The following is a 22,785-nucleotide window of genomic DNA, read 5'->3' as shown; positions in this document are numbered from 1 at the left end:
GCGAGGCGGCTTTGGGCCTTTGCAATGGACCAGTGCTGAGTTCTCCCGACTCTCTTCCCAAGAGAGATGGAGCAATGGCGCACTGACGACAGTGACCGTTTAGTCCACCAGGCAGTCTCGAAGGCGGTTGGGCAGCCTCAAGCCACTGCAGCTAAGCCCAAGAGCTTAGCTGGCGCTTCCTCTTCAACCAAGACGACCTCCTTGTCGAAGTCGAGAGGAAAGACTCAGCCTTCGACTTCTTCGCCAAGGAGTGACCGTAACCAGCCCTCCTCCCAGTCCTCCTTCTCTCGAGGAGGAACTGGGAAGAAGAAGTCTAAGAGAGGGGAAACGCTAGGGATGGCATTTTCCCTCACCTGCTGCCGGAAGTGGCGAGCCATTGGGCAACTTGGCAGCGCTACGGAGCCGAGACCTGGATAGTGGATGTCCTTCGGGAGGGGTATCTGCTACCCTTCGAGTCACAGCCACCCCTCACCTCCAACCCGGTCCATCTACAGACGTACGTTCCCGGTTCTGCCAGGGACGTAGCACTTCGGCAGGAAGTAGAAGCCATGTTGAGCAAAGGAGCTGTGGAGATCATACGGGATCAGTTGCCGGGCTTCTACAATCGACTTTTCCTAGTGGAGAAGTCCTTGGGGGGCTGGCGCCCAGTGATAGATCTCTCTCCCTTGAACCGATTTGTTCGCCAGACACGGTTCTCGATGGAAACGACACGCTCAGTGCTTGAGTCCATCAGGGAGAACGACTTCATGCTCTCGGTGGACCTGAAGGATGCGTATTTCCAGAAACCCATCCACCAGTCCTCCAGGAAGTACCTCCGCTTCATCCTCGATGGGACGGTGTACCAGTTCAGGGCACTTTGTTTCGGTCTCTCAACCGCCCCACAGGTGTTCACACGAGTGTTCACTCTGGTGTCGGCTTGGGGCCATTCGGTAGGGATACGTCTTCTGAGGTATCTCAATGATTGGCTGGTCCTGGCGAGCTCCCGCTCGCAGTTGTTACAGGACAGAGATCGACTCCTCGAGTTCTGCCGCGATTTCGGGATCATGGTAAACTTTGAGAAATCAGATCTCGAGCCCAAGCAGAGGATGAAGTACCTGGGCATGCTAATCGATACGGTAGCAGGGCGAGTCTTCCCCGCGGACTCGCGGATCAGCAGGTTCAGGGAGGCAGCTAGACGGTTCCTGTCTCTAAGGGAACAGCCAGCTCAGCAATGGCAGGTTGTGATCGGTCACCTGTCGTCTCTCGAGAAGCTAGTCCCTCATGGGCGTGCGGTCTCTTCAATGGAGGTTAAAGGAGAGTTGGTCACAGGCAAGAGATCCGCCTTACTTTCTCATGGAGGAGGTGAGGCAGGACCTAGCCTGGTGGCTGGACGACAGGAACCTCGTAAAAGGAGTGCCTCTTTGCACCCCCCCCCCCCCCCAGGAGATGTTGCTATTTTCAGACGCGTCAACCAAGGGATGGGGCACACACCTGGAGGAGTTGCTGGCTGCGGGTGTGTGGGATCATTACGACAAGCACCTTCACATCAACGTCCTGGAGTTCAAGGCAGCGTTTCTCGCTCTCCAAGAGTTCCAGAAATGTCTGATGGGACACTCAATGGTGTTGATGAGTGACAACACCACGGTAGTGGCTTACGTCAACAAGTAGGAGGGCCTAGTGTCCCATCCGCTACACCAGTTGACGCTGCAGGTGCACGAGTGGGCCATGGCTCACTCAGTAGAGCTGGCAGCTTGCTACATTCCAGGCAAGAGGAACGTAGTGGCAGACAAGCTCAGCCGTCAGGATCAGGTAATAGGGACTGAGTGGTCCCTTCACCCAGACGTGGCGGAAAGGCTCTTCAACCTGTGGGGCCATCCAGTCGTGGATCTGTTCGCCAACCGGCACAACAGAAAACTCCAGGTTTTCTACTCAGTTGTGCTGGACCCATCGTTAGCTGCAGAGGACGCTCTTCAACATCCGTGGGACAACCTCTTCGTATACTACGCCTTTCCTCCATCCTGTCTGATTTGCAAGGTGATCAGCAGGGTGCTGGTCACCACGAATCTTCGGATGATTCTGGTGGCACCCAAATGGCCCCAGGCCGTTTGGTACCTGGACCTGCTGGCTCTGCTTGCTGAAGCACTGAGAGAGCTTCCCCCTTGGCACAACCTCCAATGCCAACCACACGTGGAACGGTGCCACCACTCGGTTCGATCCCTGTCTCTTCACGGCTGGCTGTTATCCACCATCTCTTGCGAGCGAGAGGCTTTTCTCGCTGAGCAGCAACAGAGATGGCTGGATACCTTAGACAGTCCTCTGCAGCTGTGTACCAGGGGAAGTGGGCCGTCTTCTGTGGTTGGTGTCATGGACGGGGTCTCTCTTCTCTCAGAGCCACTCTTCGGCAGGTAGCGGATTTCCTCGTTTTCCTTTGCTGAGAGAAGCTCCTCTCCGTATCCGCAGTTAAAGGATACAGAGCTGCCTTGGCCCTAGTCCTCAAACTGCGGGGAGTGGATACAGTGGTCCCCCGTATTCACGGGGGATGCGTACCAGACCAACCCCCCCCCATGAATAGTTAGAACCCACAAATTTTTGGAACCCCTATGAAAACACTAAAAACAGCCTATTTTGTTAGTTAAAACTCAAGAAAAACCACTAAAGATGTTCATACTTGGTTTTTTGTAGTAGTTTTATCAAAAAAGTGCATTTTATGATGAAATTGATAAAAAAAAAATAAAAACAAATTTGCGGATATTTCTCATAGAAAAATACCGCGAATGAGCGAATTTTCCGCGAATAATGCGGGGAAACGTTCCCGAGAGAAATCCGCGAATCCGGAGAACGTGAATACGGGGGGCCCACTGTATCTCCTCCTTCGAGATCTCCCTCCTCATGAAGAGCTTCGAGAGTTCTTGCCCATCCAGGGAACTCAGGCTCCCGGGGTGGGATGTGACTCTCGTCCTTAGAAGTTTGACTCGAAGACCCTTCGACCCACTCTGAGAGTCATCAGACAGGGATCTGACCCTCAAGACCCTCTTCTTGCTGGCCCTGGCATCGGCAAAGAGAGTAGGGGAACTTCAAGGTCTTTCCTTCGATGTTAAGCATTCGAGGGGATGGGGATCTGTGACGCTCGATTTCGTCCCGGATTTCGTAGCAAAGACTCAGAACCCTTTGGTCCCTGATGACTGGTTCGAGTCCTTCACGATCCCCTCCCTGAAGGATTTCACCAATAACGATGCGGATGAGATGCTGCTTTGTCCTGTGGGGGCGCTATGGCACTATCTGAAGAGAACTTGGCACCTCAGGCCTGAGTGTTGACGCCTCTTCATTAGCACCGGGGTTACCAAGAAAGAGGTATCCAAGAACATACTTTCTTTCTGGCTTCATGAGGTGATCAGAAGGGCGTACGATGCGGATGGTAGTGACGACACCCGTACACTTCGTCTGAGAGCCCAACCCTTGCTTTCCGCAAGAACTTCTCCGTGGCGCAGGTTCTGAAGGCATGGGTTTGGTCCAACCAGACCACCTTTACCTCCTTCTACCTTCGGGATATTGCCCACAGGTCCTTGGACACCTTTTCCTTGGGACCCGTGGTGGCTGCCCAACAGGTGGTGTAGCTTACACAGCTCATGAGCAGACAGAACAGCATCGCATCCTTATGTGACTGCATGAATGGACGAGTGAAAGAGTGTGTGACTGGCTTCTCTTCCTCCTCTTTTCTCTCCTCTACCTGTGGGCAGAGGGCCGCAGTCGTCACTACGCTGGACAGGAGGCAGAAGCAGGTAAGCTACGCGACCGAGCGCCAGCCTATCCCTTTCAGTAGGGATGGGAGCAGTTATCCACCACTCCCCTTACAAGGGGGGGAGTGGATGCCAACAAGAGACAAACCCAGACCTTTATTTTGGCTCTTGAAGTAGGAACTAGTTCTTGCTTGCTATTCATAAGAGGCACGCTTGCCTCCCTCTTATGAATTTGGTCCAGAGGTCTGGCCACTGATCCTGCTGTGCACACCCCGATCAGCTGGACAGAGGCTAGGATCCCTCTCTCTGCTCTTACGACCAGGGAGGGAACCAAGGTCGGATGAACACCAGTCTGTTCATAAGACTTAGATTCCACTCACCAATAAGTGAGTCTTCCTATTGTTAAAGGACCGAGGGTTTGTATACGTATCGGAACAAATCACAATTTGTCAAAAATTGTATTTTTCCTAACTATACAAACCTGAGGTCCTTTACACATAGTCCCACCTCATGCCACTCCTCACTCTGTTTTCCTGGGCCTAAAGCAAAGTGAATCTTTACCTCTCTGTCGGGCGGGACTCCCGACTACCAGACAAGCAGTTAACTATCGAACCCCTTGTTCTAAGCTGACGACTAGTCCAGCTTGGCACTGATTACCTTCCTATTGTTAAAGGACCTCAGGTTTGTATAGTTAGGAAAAATACAATTTTCGACAAATTGTGATTTTTTAGTTTATGGTAATTTTACTGTAATACTGTAGTTTTAAACAAAATTGCTCTGAATACATAGTATTTTTTTAATTACTCTTCTTCTATTTACCTAGATTTTATGTGGTAAACATCATTAACAAGAAATTGAAGGGTTCCATATGTATTTTGGTAATCTTTCTCTTGATTTGTAGGAGGGAATTGCTCAATGTTGACTGTTATCAAGATAAACTTATTACATGTATTCTGATTATTTGGAATGAATGTTACTTGCTGTTAAAGTTAGCTAATATCTTCGTGGCATTAGGTGCAAGGTCATTAAAAACAAAATAACACTAGGCTGACTTGCATGAACTGTCTCTGTAATCACCTGTTTCTCACCAGGTAGCACAGAAAGGTTTACATTTTTGTCAGCATTCTTCGTGCCATGTCTTTGTCAGTGTGGTGTATATCAGCAGTAATATTTTTTACTATTTCTTGCTGGTTGTCTCCTGATTGGTATAGTGCTTGTTTTCTGTTTCTGCAATATGTTATCTATAGCAAGCAGAGATAGAAGCAGTAAGCTGTATAGGAATGAGTTTTGTGATGAGAGGATGAATAATTTTGTGAAGTATTGGTAGATGTGAGAGGCCGATATATTACATTGACAATTTGTTAGGGCTGACCATAATCCTGCTCAGCTTTTTCTTTCTTCCGATGTTACTTCACCTCCTCTTCCATTGCCTGATAGGTTGATTCCTCTCTTAATCCCTTTACTCTGCCTTATGTGCCATTTATGGTTTAAGAGAGTGATGCTATGTATAAATAAAGGTTTTTCCTTCATGGCAAAAAAAAACTTGTATATATAATATAATATTATATATAATATAATAAATAATATATATATTATATATTATATATATATATATAATTAATATATATATATTTATATTATTATATATATATATATATATGTATGTATAATACACACATATATATATATATAGGTGAAGATTGAGGTTCCCCCCATAGTGATTAACTTTTTTCCGGTTTGCCCTGCAAGAGAGGTGCTGGAGTCTTCGTCTGGTTCTAGCCTGCCACCCTCTGTACTGCCCTGTGTTAGTCTTCTCCACTGACAGGGAACTAAGGTGTGTCTTGAGGCCAAGGTGTGTGCCCCTCACCTCCTCTCTCTCAACCATCTTCTAGCTCAAGTTTGATGCATTCTCCAAAGGATTTATTTGGTAGAGTTTAATGCTCGCATATACTGGCACACGTATTGAACTTTTTTGGAGAGTGATATTGATGAGTGAGACATTGTATTACATTTACTTTATTAGTTTCTGATCCATGCATCAATACTTCTCTTTTTAATCGTTTACTTGTCCTGTAATGTCTTCCCTTTCTGACAGTAACCCTTCCCATCTTACTCAGGTGATGAATATGAGGCCATAAAGGGGAAGTTCCCCCTTTATTACCTTGTATTTATCACCTTTTGACAAATGATCATATTTGTACTAGCAGCTCCTCCTCTTTCGCTGCTTATTTATCTAGATTAAGCTAGCTTTGTGCTAGAATAGGCTCTTGCTCCTTAGCAATCACCTTTTAAAGTGTGCGGATGGCCTCATCTGTCTACTTTGTTCTGTGGTGGTGTCATGTGAGAACCCTCTGCTTTCTTGAATCCAGTTGTCTCCCAGCCAACTGGTATTTCTGGCAACAGGAGGTAATCTCTTAAAGCTCACAAGTTCTTGGATAGTGAGGTGGACCCTCCAACACGCCCACGAGCTCACAGCATAAGGGCGTTGGGCCCTCTCTCGCTGTCTGGAAGAACTTTTCAGTTAAGTGGGTAATGAGGGCAGCTGTCTGTAGTTGTTAGATTATCTTCAACTGATTCTACTTGAGGGAGGCCCCCCCCCCACCAGCACCTTTTTGTGAGTGGCTAAACAAGTACGTACTGTAATTACCAGGAACCATTCAAGGATCCCATGGCTCATTCAACATTTACTTGAGTGTGCAGCTCCAGAGAGAAGACATGGCATGTGCATCAACCAGTTTTCTCTGCCATGACCCATATCCATGAACATTCTTGCTAGAGTACAAACTGAACCCATATGAGTACAGGTAATTGGCATAAGTTTCCATTCCACTAATCTACTAGAATGCAAGCCCTCTTCTCCCTTACAATAAGAAAGAGGGAGGGAGGCAAGGTAGAGCCTTTTATCCAGACCTGCTGATTTTATGATCCATAAAGGCTGCCAATCAGTGATTTCTTTCCTCCATGAAGGTAGGACTGAGTTTTTCATGATTAGTCTGATGTGATCCCGCTTGTAACGTGGAGCAGGGATAGAGGAAAGCACCACCCCGGAGAGTTGGACAGTGCCAGTGGAGCAATGCTGCCTTACTCTCAGGTCAATGCCAGCAAAACATTGCCATCCAACCCTCCAAGGCAGGGTCAGTAGTGGGACACTGGTGATTTATTTCTGCATGGTGACACTCTGCTCCAGCTGCAAAGGGCTCAGCCCTACCTGGAAGATCTACCTCCTTTCTAAGTAATGAACCTCCATGTATGCAAGTAGTTTTTTTGTCCCTATATGAACAAATGCCAAATTTAAAAGTAATTAGAATTTCTTATAGGTATACAAACTGTTGCCTTTGATATTGGAGGTAAACCACCTCATCCACCATGCTTCATTGTTTAGTCATTACATGGCCTGTCTGGTGTGTGATCAGGATACTCCATAAATGAAAGGCAAAAGTTTGTATACCTAGGAAAAATACAATTGCTGTACTGCACTCTTAAAAATTTGGCATTTTGGTATTTTGTAAAAGAGGATAGGAGGAAAAGGTAATTTGTTTCCAACAGCTTTAGGCACTTAAATTTATTCTATTTTGGGTGTTTCCTAAATCTATTTTATGAAAATCACGGTTAGCCTTTTTAGTGAAAAAAGCACATTTGTTATAGCCAGTAGTTACAGTAGGTTAGGTTAGTCCTAGCGTATGTTCTTGATAAACAGCTGCTCACTAGAGTTCTGAGAAGCTAACCCTAGGAATTAAATACCTACCAATGTATTCTGGAGAGATGTGGCCAATAAACACAAACAATCCTTGGGTACATCTATATCACACTGTCTATTTTTATGGTTATCTTGGACAATAACTTACTGTTTTTCTCTTATTCCACCTTCTTTGTGCCAATATTTATCTCTTTTAATTTTCTTTTTTTTTTTTTTTTTTTTTTTTTTAGAAAAGAACTTCCAGATTGGCTGCAGAGTTACCCAGTTACCCTTATTCAGTTTCTGAGGTTCCTTTATCAACAAAATGGTGACTTCCTGCCAATTTTCCTTTCGGGAGATATTCTTGCAGCTTTAGCATCAACACTCTTCCCTTATACTGGTTCATCGGAACCACCTAGTCTTACTTCTCCTGAAGAAGAAAAAGTGAGTAAAACTATCTAGACTTTCTCCTTTATTATTAGTAAAAAATGTATTTTAGGTGATACCGTATCCTGTTACATAGTAAGTGCTGCTGTAAAATGTTTAGTTCACATCTTATTATAATAGTATATAAGTTTGTATTCTTTAAGTATATTTTTCCATAGTTTAGCTTCAGTCTTATGAATTTTTCTTCATTCTAATATGTATCCATTGAAAGCATTACACTCACAAATCAAACAAAAACTAATCCTGCTATTATTATCGCCTCTTATGCCTGAAAGCAAATCCCAATGCTAATGTAACGGTCTGTATTCCCAAAATGTTCTTTGTCTTTTGATGTCTCATGAAGTCTTTTTAGTCTTGTAACATGTACGTATAGTGCTTAATATATGTCTAAGAAAAGTTTCATTGTATGAAAATGTTAAACTATTTTTGGAACAAGAGGTTGGAAATAATGTACATGAAGTCTGATCAACTTGTGTTTAGTGTAGATTTTACTAATGATGTAGGATATTTAGTCTTTTCAGGGAATGTAGATTTTACTGATGGTAAGGTATTTAGTCTTTTCAGGAATACAAAATATTAATGTTAAAAAGATCATGGATAGCTTTCAGTTGTGTAGAATGTTTGTGAAGTAAAGTATTTCAAAGAAAACAATTCAAGTGCATATGCTTACCCAGATCTCAGATCCTTTAGGATACTCTACTAATATATTTTCTCATCCATGAAAATTATGCAGTATGTGAGTGATGGGGTTGTGAAAATTATTTCATGAGTGGAGCAGTCTTTGGGGCATGCAGCTTAGCCTTGCAAAGTCAAAGTATGGTAGTCAGTCCAGAACACTTTTGCCTTTGCATCCTGATTTACATTTAAATGGTAGTTTTAAATGTCAGTTACTCTCTTATGATTTTAGCAGTAACTATTGATATTACTCTCTTATGATTTTAGCTGTAACTTTTGATAAGAAATGTTTTAGAATGTTTCATGGTGAAGTTGTTAAGTGTTTTAACTGTTTACTTCTTCATTGTTTGGAGTACTATTTCCATTGTAGTCTTTGGGTGCTGACTCTCATCTAAGACTCTTAGATAGAGTTATGAAATCAGTCAAATTTATTTACCAACCCTTTATGTTGACTTGGGGCATAGTGCATAAAATGTACTGCCAACAATACACATCCTTTGCAGTCTTATTTACCTGTCCTAGGGTGTTTTGGTTCGTATCCGGACAATTATTCAAAAACAATTATTCGAAAACAGTTGTTCGAAAACAATTATTCGAAAAGTAATTGTTCGACATAACAATTGTTCGAATTAACAATTGTTCGAAAAAGATAAACATAACAGTTGTTCATTTCCAAGAAAACTCAAAAAGATTTTTTTAGTTTAGAGGATACACCCTTTGCAAAAAGACATGGCTGAATTTATTCAAAGCGAGAAAGGAAGAGCCATGCTATTACTGGATGGATTCGTATATGTGAAAGACAAGCAAGTAAGGTGGTCAAAGGTCTATTGGAAATGCCAACATTTTGCTGAAAAGTGCAAAGGCTGCACTATAACAGTTGATGGCTTGATCAGTTCTACTTCCGGTGAACATAATCACTCTGGAAATTCGACAAATGTTGAGGTACGGAAGTTTTTAGATAGACTGAAGACTGACGCAAGATCAACACAAGATTCTCCTCATTTTATCATCTCTAACGCAGCTGCACAGTTAAGTGGTTGTGTTGCAGCTGCTCTACCGCAAACCAGCAGCATAAAGCAAACTATCAATTGAGTGAGGAAGGAAGAGCAATGTAGATCAACTGTTAATCATCGAAACAAATTAATATTATTAGAACAAGATATGAGAACAAGCAAGGGCGAATCTTTCTTGATGTTCGTTTCCGGAGAAGTAGATGACAGAATGCTGGTATTTTCAACCCAGAAAAATCTTAGTGTGCTTGCTTCATGCAAGCATTATTTCATGAACGGTACCTTTAAAACTGTGCCAGTTATTTTTGAGCAGTTTTATACAATTCATGGAATGAAAAACGGCTATGTCATACCTTTGATTTATGCCGTATTACCGAATAAGAGAGAAGAAACATATATCAATTTCCTTACAACTGTTAAAACAATAGCACCACCTTTAGATGCTGAGTCTGTAAACACAGATTTTGAGCCCGCTATGGTAAAGGCAGTTAAGGAGAAGAATTGCCATCTAGTAATCATTACGGGTGTTTTTTTCATTTGTGTCGGTGTGTATATAGAAAAGTTTGTGAATTCGGCCTCAAGAGAAGGTATGACACTGATGCTGAGTTTTCGCTAAACATTCGCATGCTACTAGCCCTTGCCTTCGTTCCTGCAGATAGAGTCGTCGAAACTTTCAGCGCACTAATGGATGAAAATATATTTCTAGCTGAAGCTTTACCTATAGTGGACTACTATGAAGATACCTGGATTGGGCGGCGTGGCCGTAGGAATACGCGTCGCCAACCTAAATTTGAAATTGAAATGTGGTCCTGTTTTGAAAGGGTACAAGAAGATTTGCCCAAGACAAACAACATAATTGAAGGATGGCACCACACATTTCTTCATCAAGTCTCTGGATGTCATCCAGTTATCTGGATATTCTTAGTAGCACTAAGAAGAAAACAAGCCCTGACTAAAATTAATATCGAAAAATTATTAGGTAGGATCGAGTGTAACACAAGGAAAAAGAAATATCAGAGGTCTGCAGAACGCTTGAAGTCGCTTACTGATAAATTCTTCGAGTATCAGAATGTGATTGATTATTTACGTGCGATTTCATATCATTTCAGTTTGTAAACTTGCAGATATTTTGTTTTGAAATTGTCATTTTATTAAACTTATTGTATTGTGTATTACTCGGAAATAAATTCATGTCCATTTTATCGTGTCCTTTTTTATATCCTGTAATACTAGTTTTTGTACATTCAACTTCCCTGTCAGATATATACTTAACTTTAGACTCCGTCGTTCCCGACAGAAATTCAAATTTCGCGGCACACGCTACAGGTAGGTCAGGTGATCTACCGCCCTGCTGCTGGGTGGCAGGAATAGGAACCATTCCCGTTTTCTAATCAGATTTTCTCTGTCTCCGGTTCCAGCAACATTGTTGTTGGTTCCTCCTGACCTGATTTTCGTTTTTCGTTCGCCTTTGATCATCTGGACTGTCTTTTTGGTGACATATTTGGATCTTTGGTTTGGCATACGCTTTTGTGGACTGTTTTTTGGATTTCGCTTTGGATTTTTCTCAGGATGTCTGACTCTAGTTATGTAATTAGAGTGTATGTGAATGAGGGGTGTAATGTGAGACTACCGAAGGGCTCAGTAGATCCTCACACAGTATGTAAGCGGTGTAGGGAGTATGAATGTTCCTTCACTAATCCCTGTAAGGAGTGTGAGAATATGAGTGAGGAGGAATGGAAGGCTCTAACCTCCTACTTGAGGAAGTTAGAAAAGGATAGGATTAGAAAGGCTTCTTCTCGAAGCTCTAGTAGGTCTCGATCTAACGAGCCAGTTAGGGATTCAATAGTTCCTATCCCTATCCATGAAGTAGTTGTTGCATCCTCCCCTACAGTATCAGCTCCTTCACCCTTCACCGAACCTGCGGATTCGTCCGTGGAGTTGGCGGATATGAAGGCTGCCCTCAAAAGGATGGAGCTCCAGATGCGAGCATTAGAAGGTAAGCGAAGTGAAGTGCTCAGTGATTGCAGTGTACCCAGTGCAGTGGAGGGGGCGTCTGATCAGCTCTGCAACGCTCCCAGGCCTAGACCTCTTCCAAACTCCCAGGCCCAGAGGAGGAGGAATATCAAAAGCCTTACGGAGGTTATGGAGAATCCCCACCGGTCAGGCGTCCCTTCGGCAGGATCTGTAGTATCGTCCCAGACTGCCAGGGATCGCCGTTGCAAAGGCATCCTTAAGGAGTGCTTCTCTTCTTCCGATTCCGCTTCGCCCAGGCGCGGTTGGAGTTCGGCTGAGCAGTCACGTCCTTTGAAGAGGAGTTGGAAGGCTCCCGACCTGGATTCGAGCCCTGAGTGCTTCCCTGAGAATTCTCCTGTAGACAGGAAGAGTGCCAGGAGAGCCCTGTTTAGCCCAGCACCTTGTTTGTAGTCTCCTTCGTCTTCCAGACCTCCTTCTCCTCCGTCAGACACGGATCAGAAGGATTCCACTAAGAGGATTCTCCTGAATCTGCAGGAGCAGATTTCGTCGCTGGTGGGAGTCCTTGCGAAGGATCCTCCTCGCAGGAAGGACGTTTCCCTCCCTGTAAAGAGATCCTCATGTCCCACGGGCTTGACAAGCTCCAGGCTCCTCTCCCCGATTTGACGCCCTCAGCGGGGGTCTTATGATCCTCCCACTTCTCACTCGTCTCCTCGTAAGCGCGAGGCTCGGGAACGCGTAGCGACCGAGCTCTCAGCTGCTTCCAACCACGGAGCGCCATCCAGCCGCGAGGCTCTAGTTAGGCGCGAGTCGCCAGCCAAGCGCCAGTCTCCAGTCAGGCGTGTGGCGCCAGCGAGGCGCGAGTCGCCAGCCAAGCGCGAGCCGCCAGCCAGGCGCAAGCCGCTTTCCAGCCGCAAAGCGCCAGCCAGGTACAAGTCTCCAGCCAGGCGCGAGTCGCCAACCGGGCGTGAGCTGCCAACCAGGCGCGAGCCGCCAGCCAGGCGCAAGCCTCCTTCCAGCCGCGAAGCGCCAGCCAGGCGCGAGGCTCCTTCCAAGCGCGAGGCGCCAGGCAGTCGCGAAGCGCCAAACAAGCAAGAGACTTCAAGCAAGCGCAAAGCGCTTTCCCTCCTCGATGTCCCGGACAGACGCGAGGCGCCTTCCGGGCGCAAGGCGTCAGTTAGGCGCGAGGCACTTCCCAGCAGTACTGCTCCTTCTTTACGCGAAGCTTCTTCCAAGCACAAGGCTACATCCAGCATGGAAGGACCTTCCAGGGGCGCGACGCCAGACCGAAGATCTCCGTCTTTCGACCGCTCTTCTTCGGACAGAAGCCTCTCTCCTCACGAGAGCAAACATGCTTCTCCTGTCAGGCGCGTCTCGCCTCGTAGGCGCTCACCTTCTTGTGACCGCTCTTCTTTGGGTAGGAAGGCTCTGCAAGACCTTGATGAGATTTCGGAGGAGGATTCTCCGAAAGCGGCGGCTTTATCGAACTATAAGACCTTGGCGGCTTTGCTAGTGCAGGAGTTCAGAGACTCCCTCAGTCCTGCCGCCCCACCTTCGCCTCGATCTTTGTTCTCGAGTACGAAGACGGCTAAGAGCTCCTCCTTCCTGAGAATGCGTCCTACCATTTCTATGAGGAAAGCTCCACAGTCAGTAGGGACTTGGTTTAGCTCCAAGGAGGAGGCAGGGAAGACTGTCTTTTCCTGTCCTCCCTCCAAGCTCTCAGGGAAAAGAGGTATCTGGTACGAGACGGGAGAACCTATGGGACTGGCTCTTCCCTCTTCTGCCGAAGCAGACTTCTCCATTCTCATAGATTTGTCTAGGAGACATGCTCTGCCCACTGCAAAGACCACATGGGGCATGTCCGAGATGGACCATCTCCTCAAGGGACTTTTCCACGTCCTGGAAGTCTTCAACTTTTTAGACTGGTCCCTTGGGGCGTTGGCCAAGAAAACCCTGGACCCGTATTTTCTTAGTCCCGAAGTGTTACACAGCATTCTGTCTTGTATGGACAAAGCTGTCCGAGACGGGTCAGGCGAGTTAGCCTCCCTCTTCGGTGCAGGGGTACTCAAGAAAAGAGCTGTGTTTAGCTCTTTTCTCACAAAATCAGTTTCGCCAGTTTAGAGAGCGTCGTTACTCTACGCTCCTCTTTCTAGCCAGCTATTTCCATCTCAGTTAGTGAAGGACATCTCTCACTCACTAACTGAGAAAGCAACACAGGATCTTTTGGTTCAGTCCGCTAGAAAAGCTAGACTTGCTGCCCCTTCTGTAAGGAAAGAGAGTCGTCCTTCGCAAGTGCCCTTTCGAGGAGGTCCTTCTTCTCGATCCTCCGCAAGAAGGAAAGGACCTGAAAAGAGAGGGAGGTCCTCTTTCAGGCCTTTCAAGAAAGGAAAGTAGCAGTCAAGTCCTCCAGATGCCAGTAGGTGCCAGGCTTCTACATTTCTCAGAAGCCTGGGCTCTGAGAGGGGCGGACAACTGGTCCCTCTCAATTATAAGCAAGGGATACCTCATCCCCTTCAGAGACAGACCGCCATTGACCTCGACTCCGAGGGAGCTTTCGGTGAAGTACAGAGACCCTGTTCTGCGAAGAACACTCCTTCTGTTAGTGGATCAGATGTTGGAGAAGGAGGCCATCGAAGTAGTGCAGGATCCCCACTCCCAAGGCTTCTACAGTTGCTTTTTCCTAGTACCGAAATCCTCGGGGGGGTGGAGACCTGTTCTGGACGTGAGCGCACTGAATCGGTTTGTAGAAAAAAGGAAGTTTTCTATGGAAACGACTTCCTCGGTTCTTGCGGCTCTACGTCCAGGAGATTGGATGGTCTCCCTGGACCTGCAAGATGCTTACTTTCATGTGCCTCTGCATCCGTCTTCAAGGAAGTTTCTCCGATTCATGATCCAGGGGAGGATATTCCAGTTCAGGGTTTTGTGCTTCGGCCTGTCAACAGCCCCGCAAGTTTTCACGGGTTTGATGAAGAACGTAGCCCGATGGCTGCATTTGAAGGGGGTGAGGATCTCCCTTTACCTGGACGACTGGCTTATCAGAGCCAAGTCAGAACGGCAATGCCTGGAGGACCTGTCCACGACACTAAACTTGGTACGATCGCTTGGACTGCTTGTAAACCTCAAGAAGTCCCAGATGATCCCCAGCCAGAACCTTGTCTATCTGGGGATTCAGATGGATTCTCGGGGTCTTCGAGTTTTCCGTCTCAGGAAAGACTTGATCGAGGCTTGGAAAAAGTCTCGGTCTTCTTAGGGAAAGAACGAAGCTCCGCGAGGGAATGGCTGAGTCTGCTGGGAACCCTTTCCTCGCTGGAACAGTTCTTTCCTCTAGGGAGGCTCAACCTGAGACCTCTTCAATTTTACCTACAGGACATGTGGAACCGGAAGTCAGGAGACCTGTCAGACTCCTTCCCGATCCTTCAAGAGGTAAAAGAACACCTATCTTGGTGGCTGGCTCCTCTCAAAAGGAACAAAGGACTTTCCCTTTTGAAACCGAGCCCGCACCTAGTGTTGTTCTCAGACGTGTCGGAGTCAGGCTGGGGAGCAACACTAGGGGCGAAAGAAGTGTCAGGCACCTGGAAAGGGGAATAGGTGTCCTGGCACATCAATGCAAAGGAACTTTCGGCTGTTCATCTAGCCCTCAAGTCCTTAGAATCAGAAGTCAGAGGCATGGTGGTCCAAGTCAATTCGGACAACACCACCGCTCTGGCTTACATTCGCAAGCAAGGAGGAACTCGCTCATTCTCCCTTTACGAGATAACAAGGTCTCTTCTGATCTGGACGGAGGAACAAGGGATCACACTCCTTACCAGATTCATACAGGGGGAGAAAAATGTGAGGGCGGACCTGTTGAGCAGGAGGAACCAGGTCCTTCCGACAGAGGGGACCCTCCATCTCGAAGTGAGCCGAAAACTTTGGGCCCTGTGGGGCAGACCACAAATAGACCTATTCGCCACTTTCCTCAACAAAAGAATAGACAACTTTTGCTCTTCGATAGAAGATCCAAGAGCCATAGCAGTCGATGCCCTCCTTCTAAGCTGGTCGGGCATAGATGCTTACGCCTTTCCCCCATTCAAGCTGGTGGGGGAAGTGATAAGAAAAGTCATGGCCTCGACGGGGACGAGACTAACTCTCATCGCCCCGTTTTGGCCCGCTCACAGAGGTACTGGAATGGATGATGGACTTCCCCAGATCTCTTCCACTAAGGAGAGATCTGCTCAGACAACCCCACTTTGAGAGGTTTCACAAAAACCTCCCCGCTCTCTCCCTGACTGCCTTTCGACTATCGAAAGAGCGAGAGGCTTTTCGCGAAAGGCTGCTAGCGCGATCGCCAGAGCCAGCAGGTCTTCAACCTTACGAGTGTACCAATCAAAGTGGGAAGTCTTTCGACGTTGGTGCAGGTCGAAGAAGTTGTCCTCTTCCAATACCTCTGTGACCGAAATTGCTGATTTTCTTCTCTTTCTGAGAGAAGAATCTCACCTGGCTGTCTCAACGATTAAAGGATACCGTAGCATGCTCTCCGCTGTCTTTAGAAACAGGGGCTTAAAGATAGCGGAAGACAAGGATCTACATGATCTCATCCGGTCCTTCGAGACCTCCAAGAAGTCCTCACTTCCACCTAGTTGGAATTTGGACATTGTTCTGAAATTCCTCTCCTCCAACAAGTTCGAGCCTCCCCATCAGGCTTCATTTAGGGACCTGACGAGGAAATGTATTTTTCTCTTGGCCCTCGCAACTGCTAAGAGGACAAGTGAACTGCATGCCCTGGACTCGAGAGTTGGGTTTCAAGGAGACTCTGCAATATGTTCTTTTCAGCCATTATTCTGGGTAAAGAACAAAAATCCCTCAAATCCCTGGCCTAGAAGCTTTGAGGTTAAGGGACTCTCCCCCTTGGTGGGGAAGGAGATTGAGAGGTATCTTTGCCCGGTCAGGACCCCTAAGTTCTATCTGGAAAGAAAGAAACAGCTTAAGGGTAGCTTACAGAGTCTCTGGTGTGCGGTGAGAGACCCAAGAAGGCCCATGTCTAAGAATGCCCTGGCTTTCTTTTTGAGAAGTGTCATCTCAGAAGCACATGAGACATGCGATGACAACTCCTTCAAGCAGCTTCGAGTAAAAGCGCATGAGGTGCAAGCCGTTGCGACTTCTTTATCCTTTCATAGAAATATGTCTATGAAGGATATTCTGGCTGCTACGTACTGGAGGTGCAACTCTGTTTTTGGATCCCACTACCTGAAGGATGTAAGAGTGACTTACGAGAAATGCTTCTCACTGGGTCCATATGTATCTGCGGATTCGGTGCTGGGGCAGGGAGCTGATGCTGATCCTTAATTAGTTTAGTTAGTTTTAAAATTCTGGTTTTGTGTTTTTAGGGTTGTTTGAAAGAATGTTTGGGGTAACTTCTTTCAATCTTAGTACTAACCCGGGTTAGAGGATCAGGTGGTCGGGATTGGTGTTGTGCTCCTTGATTTTGCCATTGGCAAGAGGTTTTGTCATATAAGTGGAATAGCACCCATTGACAAAGATCCTCAAGGTCCTGTCGAGTAAGTGGATAAGATCCCATTGACAGATCCCCAAGAACTCTCAGCATAGGTCACTACCTCACTGAGGCTCTCGAGGCGAAGCAGGCTCTGAGACAGTAGCTACGAAGTCTTCTGCCTAAACCAGGTAGGAACCAAGGTTTTATTTTTAACCTACAACATATGTTGTTTTCCTTTTTATTTCAGTAGTTAGCTGTTTCTTACCCTCCACCAAGGGTGCCAATCAGCTAAGTATATATCTGACAGGGAAGTTGAATGTACAAAAATGATATTGTTATGTGACAATAAAGTTTTGTACATACTTACCTGGCAGATATATACATTTAAATGGCCCGCCCAGCCTCCCCTCAGGAGACAGGTGGAAGAGAAAATCTGATTAGAAAACGGGAATGGTTCCTAGTCCTGCCACCCAGCGGCAGGGCGGTAGATCACCTGACCTACCTGTAGCGTGTGCCGCGAAATTTGAATTTCTGTCGGGAACGACGGAGTCTAAAGCTAAGTATATATCTGCCAGGTAAGTACGTACAAAACTTTATTGTATCATAACAATATCATTTTTTTATTTTCATAACAAAAACAAAATGAACAACTTTTTATAGTTATATTTTTCGAACAATTGTTGATTCGAACAACTGTTATGTCAAACAATTACTTTTCGAATATTTGTTTTCGAACAACTGTTTTCAAATAATTGTTTTCAAACAACGTTTTGGTTGCACCACTAGGTAGGCTCCAGCTGCAAACAGTGTGTCATTGTTTAGTATAAAGTTTAATACTGCCCATTTTGCCAGGATTTTTGTCTACAAGTAAGATAATATTATTATTTATTTTTTTTTTTTTCTTTTTTTTTTTTGCTCTATCACAGTCCTCCAACTCGACTGGGTGGTATTTATAGTGTGGGGTTCCGGGTTGCATCCTGCCTCCTTAGGAGTCCATCACTTTTCTTACTATGTGTGCCGTTTCTAGGATCACACTCTTCTGCATGAGTCCTGGAGCTACTTCAGCCTCTAGTTTTTCTAGATTCCTTTTCAGGGATCTTGGGATCGCACCTAGTGCTCCTATGATTATGGGTACGATTTCCACTGGCATATCCCATATCCTTCTTATTTCTATTTTCAGATCTTGATACTTATCCATTTTTTCCCTCTCTTTCTTTTCAACTCTGGTGTCCCATGGTATTGCAACATCAATGAGTGATACTTTCTTCTTGACTTTGTCAATCAACGTCACGTCTGGTCTGTTTGCACGTATCACCCTATCCGTTCTGATACCATAGTCCCAGAGGATCTTTGCGTGATCGTTTTCTATCACTCCCTCAGGTTGGTGCTCGTACCACTTATTACTGCAAGGTAGCTGATGTTTCTTGCACAGGCTCCAGTGGAGGGCTTTTGCCACTGAATCATGCCTCTTTTTGTACTGGTTCTGTGCAAGTGCCGGGCATTCGCTTGCTATGTGGTTTATGGTTTCATTTTCGTATTGCACTTCCTACATATGGGAGAGATGTTATTTCCGTCTATCGTTCTTTGAACATATCTGGTTCTTAGGGCCTGATCTTGTGCCGCTGTTATCATTCCTTCAGTTTCCTTCTTTAGCTCTCCCCTCTGTAGCCATTGCCATGTGTCATCGCTGGCTAGTTCTTTAGTCTGTCTCATGTATTGTCCGTGCATTGGTTTGTTGTGCCAGTCCTCTGTTCTGTCTGTCATTCTCCTGTCTCTGTATATTTTCTGGTCTTCGTCTACTTTTATTAGTCCTTCTTCCGCCATGCACTCTTTAGCCACGTCGTCTTCACTGGTTTTCAGATATTCCCGCCAGTGCTCTGTTCTCGATGTTGACGGCAGTCCTCTATACTTAGTAGTCCTCTCCCTCCTTCCTTTCGTGTTATGTATAGTCTGTCCGTATTTGCTCTTGGGTGTAATGCTTTGTGTATTGTCATATGTTTCCTGGTTTTCTGATCTATGCTGCGGAGTTCTGCCTTCGTCCATTCCACTATTCCTGCGCTGTATCTGATTACTGGCACTGCCCATGTGTTTATGGCTTTTATCATATTTCCGGTGTTGAGTTTTGACTTGAGTGTCGCCTTGAGTCTCTGCATATATTGTTTCCTGATCGTGTCCTTCATCTCTTGGTGTTTTATATCCCCTCCTTCCATTATTCCCAGGTATTTGTATCCTGTCTCATCTATGTGTTTGATGTTGCTCCCATCTGGTAGCTTTATCCCTTCAGTTCTCGTTACTTTGCCTTTTTGTATGTTGACTAAGGCACATTTTTCTATTCCAAACTCCATCCTGATGTCCCCAGATACCATCCTTACAGTCTGGATTAGGGTATCTATTTCCTTGATGCTCTTACCATACAGCTTGATGTTGTCCATGAACATCAGATGGTTGATTCTGTTGCCTCTTTTCTTGAGTTGGTACCCAGCATCCATCTTCTGTAGTACTTTTGTCATGGGAATCATGGCTACTACAAAGAGTAGTGGGGGCAGTGAGTCGCCCTGGAAGATCCCTCTCCTGATATTTACCTCTGCTAGTCTTATTCCAGAGCTTGTAACGTATTGTATTCCAGTTGCACATTGTATTTTTGAGGAAGCTGATGGGTGTTTTCCTCTGCCCCCATATATTTTCAGGCATTCTATTAGCCATGTGTGTGGTATCATGTCGAAGGCTTTCTTATAGTCTTATTCCAGAGCTTGTAAGTATTGTATTCCAGTTGCACATTGTATTTCTGGGCTCAGCTCGTGTCGCTGCGCGAAATATCCTTTAATCTATTATTTCTAGGGTAAATGTACTAACACATACCAGAGAATAAATAAATAAAGAGAAAGGTCAGTATAACTGACTCGCTCACCCTCCAAGAGGGTGTCGGTATGAACATTATGGCGAGTGAGACCACTACCACGAGCCAAATGCCAAAAGAATTCTCCCACTACAAAATCCCCCAAGAGGAGAGCCGACCCACAGAGTGGGCAGCACTTACTACTACTACTCCATCCCATGCTGCCGACTGCTGCGCCTCTGGTGGCCATCCTTTTCAGTTAGCGCACACGATTCACACGTGCCCTTTTTCTCTCTGTGTTTTTTGTGCCCTTTTCGTTGGATTTATTTACCATGGAGCGTGCAGCCATCGCAGCAGCTAAGTTAAGTACTCAGTGTTTATTGCTATTTGGTTTTTTCCGGCCCTGAGCCCGTATTTGCCGTTTTTTAGGTATAAATACGTACTCTAGGTCGGAAGCATGGGCAGCATGGTCCTGGCCTCGTGGTGGGTTCGTTCTTGGTCACCCATACCCAGAACATCCCCTTACTTAAGTACGCTCTATTTTTATTATCCGCTTGTTTAGGGTACAGTCTACACGGTTTGTCATGCATGCATGTCCTTTACCTTATGTAGGCTTCTTCCATCCAGACCCTAGCCACGGCTCTGGTATGGGCCTCGGCTAGCTTTGAGTGGTAGACTTGCCTTCGGGTTAGTAGCGTACACTCCTGGATTTTTTCTCCTGCTATATTATTTTCTTTCTTTTATTATTAATTCATTTTGATTTATTTATATCATTGTTTTGGTTAGTTAGGCGTCTGGCTTGCTTAGCCTAGGTTATGGCCCGTAGGGCCTATATGCTACCACTCTTCAGTTCGGTTGCTTCCCGATAGCATCTCTCTGATCAGTTGGTTATGTTCTAGGCTTAGTCATTTGTGGTTTTACCGCCCCGTGGTCACTACGTGATCACGAGGTAGCCAGCCGCCTGTCCAGTCACCCCCCCCCTCCCGCTCTTCTATAGAGTCGGGGAGGGGTGGGTCGGTCTACCCATGCTCGCTCCGTATACCCGAGCCCGCCTCTCTTTCTCCCCCAGGCGGAGGGAGTAGAGGGACGGGACGGACCCAGACTGGACTCGACCTCACCGGCTTCCCGGTCCGGTCGGGTGGTAGCGTGGGGGGGGACTGGCCTTTCCCCCCCTCCGTTGCTACCCCGTCGCTCCGTTACTAGCCCGAGTCTGTATGTCCTCTCGCTCTTTTCCCTCCTTACTAGGGCTCCTTTACTACCGGAGACCTGGCATCCAGGGAGAGAGAGACTAGTCCACCCAGCAGGGTGGACCGGAACATACAGTTGGTCCCTTCTAACCACTCCGTCTCGCTGAGTTACACACTCCGCCACGCACGGGACGTAGTCCGGTACGTTAAGTTTTTAGGTTTAAGATCTTTTATGTTAAACTAGTAAGTTTATCTTAAGTACCTTAAACCACCCCCCCCCCCTCCCTTACCTGTCTCACCGGATCTCTCCGGGGTCATAGCCTATTCAGGCAATAAGGGAGGGGTTATGCACAAATTTTTTCCGAGCTCCGGCATGCAACGGAGTTCTTCTGCTCTTTAGCCTGTAAGTGATAGTCTTTAAGATACTCATGTGTCTTTTCACTTACAGACCACCAACTGTGAGCATCCGGGATGCGCCGCCACACTTCAGGACCCATGTGGACACGAAGTTTGCCGGTCCCCATGCTCCATGCGCGATCGTCCGCACGGGGATATCCAGGTCTGGTACCACGAGACCGTGTACCATCTGTTACGATCTGGTGAGCCAGCTCTTAGACGGGGTAAGTATTCCAACTCCGGTAACTGGTCCTCATTTGTTATAGTGCTTAAGTCTCTACATTAATCACTCTAACTTAAGATAAAATTCAGGGGGTCTTATAGTCCCTATATAATTTTAAGTTAAGCTTTATATTGATTTTAGCTTTAAGTTATTCTTAAAATCTAATCAATACCCTCTCTTCCAGGCTCCGGCTGTGAGGGATACCGCCACTGGCAACCCTGGCGGGCCTGGGTCGGCGGTTTTGGGAAGGGAAAAACGCCGCCAAGGGTATGCCTTACATCCTTGAGAAGAGGTTGGCGGTGCTAATCTTCCCCGGAGGCAAGGCTACAGGCTATGTCGACCCAGCAGAGGCGGCCCCGACTATCGCTTTTATCCAGCAACAGCTGGCTGCCTCGTTGACGGACCAAGGCCAGGACATCTCCTCGGAAGTCGCGACGTTGGATATCAATGTAGAACCTATGGTAGGTGTAGACGACCTGTTGGTCGAGGTAAGTACGTTGGACACCCAAGGGTTACCCTTGGGTGCAACTGGTTCTTCTACCCCTTGCAAGACCTCTTCCTCATCCTTCCAAGGCTTTACAGGTAATGAGCTGTATACTTTCTCCTGACGCTTTTCAGTTAGACCCAAGGGGTCAAGGGAGGGTCAAATGGGGTGGGAAAAACAACCTTGACGAAGACGTCGTCGTCGTCTAAGAAGACGGCTTCGCGTCATCCTCCTCTCGTAAGTCTCCGGCCAAAAACCCCGGAGCAGAGAGATCTAAAGCTTCTGGGTCCGGCTCTAAGTCCTCGAGGAGTAGATCCTCCAGGGAGAGATCTCACACTCCAGCGGAGGCGTCAGTTCCGCTACCCTTGGTGCCGGTTCAGAGCTACCCTTCCACCTCCGCAGCAGCTCCAGCTTTGGACTCCAATGCTGGCCTGTTACAACAAGTGGGCGATTTGGTTGGGACTCTGAAAAGTAGCATGGAACAGATGTTCTCTCGGCTGTCCGACAGGATTACCTCTCAGGACACCATTATAGCCGGACTGAGCCAAGCTCCTCTAGCCTCTCCTCCACCTTTCAGCACAGGTGGAGCCCAGCTACCGCCGTATGACTCCCTACCTCCGTTCTCAATGAACAACCCGTGGAGAGTAGCGTCATACGCCCCCTCCAGGACGGACTTATTTCTATCCCGGAA

At 46.4% G+C, this 22,785-nt stretch overlaps 1 protein-coding gene across 1 annotated transcript in view; it reads left to right on the top strand.

Moving 5' to 3' along the window:
- LOC135210408 (WD repeat and FYVE domain-containing protein 3-like) overlaps positions 1–22,785 on the top strand; it is a 202,300-nt gene that overhangs the window by 155,127 nt on the left and 24,388 nt on the right. Inside the window, exon 36 of the mRNA XM_064243311.1 lies at positions 7,644–7,836. Coding sequence (XP_064099381.1) covers positions 7,644–7,836 — 193 coding nt within the window. The remainder of the gene's footprint in view (positions 1–7,643; positions 7,837–22,785) is intronic.

This window comes from Macrobrachium nipponense, chromosome 39 (assembly GCF_015104395.2).
Source record: "Macrobrachium nipponense isolate FS-2020 chromosome 39, ASM1510439v2, whole genome shotgun sequence".
Lineage (NCBI taxonomy): Eukaryota > Metazoa > Arthropoda > Malacostraca > Decapoda > Palaemonidae > Macrobrachium > Macrobrachium nipponense.
Note: the sequence above shows the minus strand (reverse complement) of the source record. Positions and strands in the feature narration are given on the sequence as shown.